General features: G+C 57.7%; 1 protein-coding gene across 1 annotated transcript in view; it reads left to right on the top strand.

The window, feature by feature from the left end:
- Nucleotides 1-264: 264 nt before the first annotated feature.
- TSPAN9 (tetraspanin 9) overlaps nucleotides 265-3056 on the top strand; it is a 4892-nt gene continuing 2100 nt past the window's right edge. The window contains exons 1-3 of the mRNA XM_010845003.1: nucleotides 265-368; nucleotides 2168-2269; nucleotides 2887-3018. Of these exons, the coding sequence (XP_010843305.1) occupies nucleotides 360-368; nucleotides 2168-2269; nucleotides 2887-3018 (243 nt within the window). The 5' untranslated portion in view covers nucleotides 265-359. The remainder of the gene's footprint in view (nucleotides 369-2167; nucleotides 2270-2886; nucleotides 3019-3056) is intronic.

Raw genomic sequence — 3056 nt, 5'->3', positions numbered from 1 at the left:
CCCCCAGCCCCCCAGCACCCCAGCCCTCTGAACACTGGGGCCGCTGAGCCCACTGGGTGTATAGCCTGAGCTTCTAGAATGACCACGCCCCTCTTCCTCATGATTGGCTACCCCTGGCCTAGATGCCCCTCCCACTCCTTGATTGACTGTCAGGCTTTATCTACCTCCCCTGCCCACATGGGATCCTCAGAGTAGTGGCCCCTCCCTACCTGGGAAGCCTGCCCCCTGCCATCGTGTTTGCACCCCGTCCCAGTCCATGACCACGTGCCCATGCCTGAACCTTCTCATTCCAGTTCTTCATCGTCCTGTTGATCATCCTCCTGGCGGAGCTGATCTTAATTATCCTCTTCTTTGTCTACATGGACAAGGTAAGTCTTCCAGGAGGGGAGGGGGTGTATGGAGTATCATTGCCCTTGGAGTTGGGTCAGGGAATCTGGAGGAAAAGCACCGACAAGTTGTATCTCTGAGGAGAGGAGAACTTTTGGTGGGGGCAGCAGGGGGCTCATCTGCTTGTGTTGTCTTAGGAAGTGTGTGTGTGTGTGTGTGTGTGTTGCTCACTCGTGTCTGACACTTTGCGACCCCATGGACTGTAACGTGCCAGGCTCCTCTGTCCATAGGATTTCCCAGGCAAGATGACTGGAGTGGGTTGCCATTTGCTACTCCAGGGGATCTTCCTGACTCAGGGATTAACTTGCATGTCCTAGGATGTAGACCCTCTAGTCACCCAGGGATGCCCTAACCCTAGCCCTGACTGGGGAGTGCCACTGAGCTCCCCATCACTGGGAGCATTCAAGCATGGCTGTGCTGACCACTTGGAGAAGGGTCAAGTTCTCCAAGAACTTGAGAAGCTCCAAATTCTTGAAGTTGTCCAACTTATTGAAGTTCTTCTCCAAGAAGAACTTCTCCACGAACTTGAAGTTATTCTCCAAGAACTTGAAAAGTTCACATTTTAGGCCAGAAACCCTGTGCCCCAAGTTCCCAGGCTGAAATATGGAAAAGTTCATATTTCAGGCCAGAAACCCTGCACAGAACTCACTGGGTGGCTGGGCTGGGCGCTAGGGAGGGTAACCCAGAGGTAACATGGTGAAATTTTCCAGGGGATACTGCATAGGGCTCAGCATCAAGGGAGCTGTGCTTCCTTTTCCAGAGGCCTTTGGGGATAGGCAGGTGATCTCATGGATTTCCCTTGTGGCTCAGCTGGTAAAGAGTCGGCCTGCAGAGTGGGAGACTTGAGTTCAATCCCTGGGTTAGGAAGATCCCCTGGAGAAGAAAAGGGTATCCACTCCAGTATTCTGGCCTAGAGAACTCTATGAACTGTGTAGTCCATGGGGTCACAAAGAGTCGTACATGACTGAGCAAAAACGACTTTCACTCACTCACTTCAGCTGATCTCAGGCTGCACTGGGGGTTCAGGAGGTTAAGAAGGACTAACCCCTGACCAGGCTGGACAGTTCTCCACCCAGTTGGGGAACTTCCTCTGGGACCACCAAGAATGACTGGCCAAGCGTGCAGACTTAGGGCTCAGGGGCTCTTCTGGTTCATGGTAACCAGAACCATGTAACCATCTGCCCCTTGGGTCCTGAAGGAGTCTCCCAGGCCACACCAAGAGGGAGAGTCACTGTGAGGGTTAGAAGCAGTGATTCCTTTGCATCTGTATAAAGGAGGCACTAATAATACTGAGAGATGCCTGCGGGCCAGCCCTGTTCTTGGTCTTCATGGGAATCATTCCTTTAATTCTCACAACTGTCTCCGAGGTGGATGTTATGTGCCAGTGTTACAGACAAGGCAGAGGTGGGAGAGGGTAAGCAACTTGCTGGCAAGGGGTGGCCCCACACTCTGGACGGCGGCTCTGCGCCCTGCAGTTCCCAGGGTGTGTTCCCACAGGGCCAGCATGTAGGGTGGGATGTCATGGGCCAGGGAGCAACATGTCCTGTGGGGGGCATGTCCTGGGAACGGGGGAGTTGTGGGGGGCCTTGTGCTGTCTCCACCTCTGAGGGTCCCTGCTCCCTCCTGAAATGCTCGGCTCTCACGGGGGTCACCTCCGGCCCCCAGCAGGCCTCCCCCATGAGTCTGTGGGGCCGGCACTCGCAGCTGACCTGGGCGACCTGGGGAGAGGGGCAGCCTCCTGGTCCACCCCCCCCAACCTGAGTCTGCCCTCGCCCGACAGGTGAATGAGAATGCCAAGAAGGACTTGAAGGAGGGCCTGCTGCTGTACAACTCAGAGAACAACGTGGGGCTGAAGAACGCCTGGAACATCATCCAGGCAGAGGTGAGGGCTGGGGGCAGGGACCGGTGTGGGTGGAAGGCGGGGCCTGGGCCTCAGACTCCACGTCCCAGCCTGGGCTGGGCCACCAGCTTTCTGGGTCAGACATGGTGCTCTGGGCGGTAGCTGCAGTGGGGTGGCGGGGTGGGTGGTGGGCTGCGTAGGGGCCTGGATGTGGCCGGCAGCCATCCGAGGGGCTGGGAGCTGGGAATCAAGATGGGCAATCAGGAGGCACCTCCTCCATCCCATCCTTTCTGAAGCTTCGGCACAAATGACAGTGTTTTAGCAACAGGTCTGCCTCCCTGGTTGTGACTCAGGAAACCCTGTTCTAAGAGGAAACATGTCCGTGTAGCCTGGGGAGGGGCTGCCATCACGAAGCCAAGAGCAGACCAGCAGAGGGCTGAGTGCTCTGCCCAGTGCCCAGTGCCCAGTGCCCAGCGTCCTGCTCAGAGAGCAGGCAGCCAGCCTCCAGGAGGGAGATATCATTCCGTCCCCTGGGCCTAGCTGGGGCCCAGAGAAGGGACAAGCAAGCTGGACTCTGGGTGCCCGTTCCCGTGGGGCTGGGCGGCAGGGAAAGGCCCGAGCTGGACCCGTCTGACCGCCCCCGCCGCCCCTCCCCGCAGATGCACTGCTGCGGCGTCACCGACTACAAAGACTGGTTCTCGGTGCTGGGGGAGAACACGGTTCCCGACCGCTGCTGCATGGAGAACTCCCAGGGCTGCGGACAAAACAACACCACCCTCGTGTGGAAAACGGTGAGGCTGGGCACCCCGGGGGCTCCTGGGTGGGCAGT

The sequence above is a fragment of the Bison bison genome, unplaced genomic scaffold (genome assembly GCF_000754665.1).
Source record: "Bison bison bison isolate TAMUID 2011002044 unplaced genomic scaffold, Bison_UMD1.0 scf7180017864213, whole genome shotgun sequence".
Classification (NCBI taxonomy): domain Eukaryota; kingdom Metazoa; phylum Chordata; class Mammalia; order Artiodactyla; family Bovidae; genus Bison; species Bison bison.
Note: the sequence above shows the minus strand (reverse complement) of the source record. Positions and strands in the feature narration are given on the sequence as shown.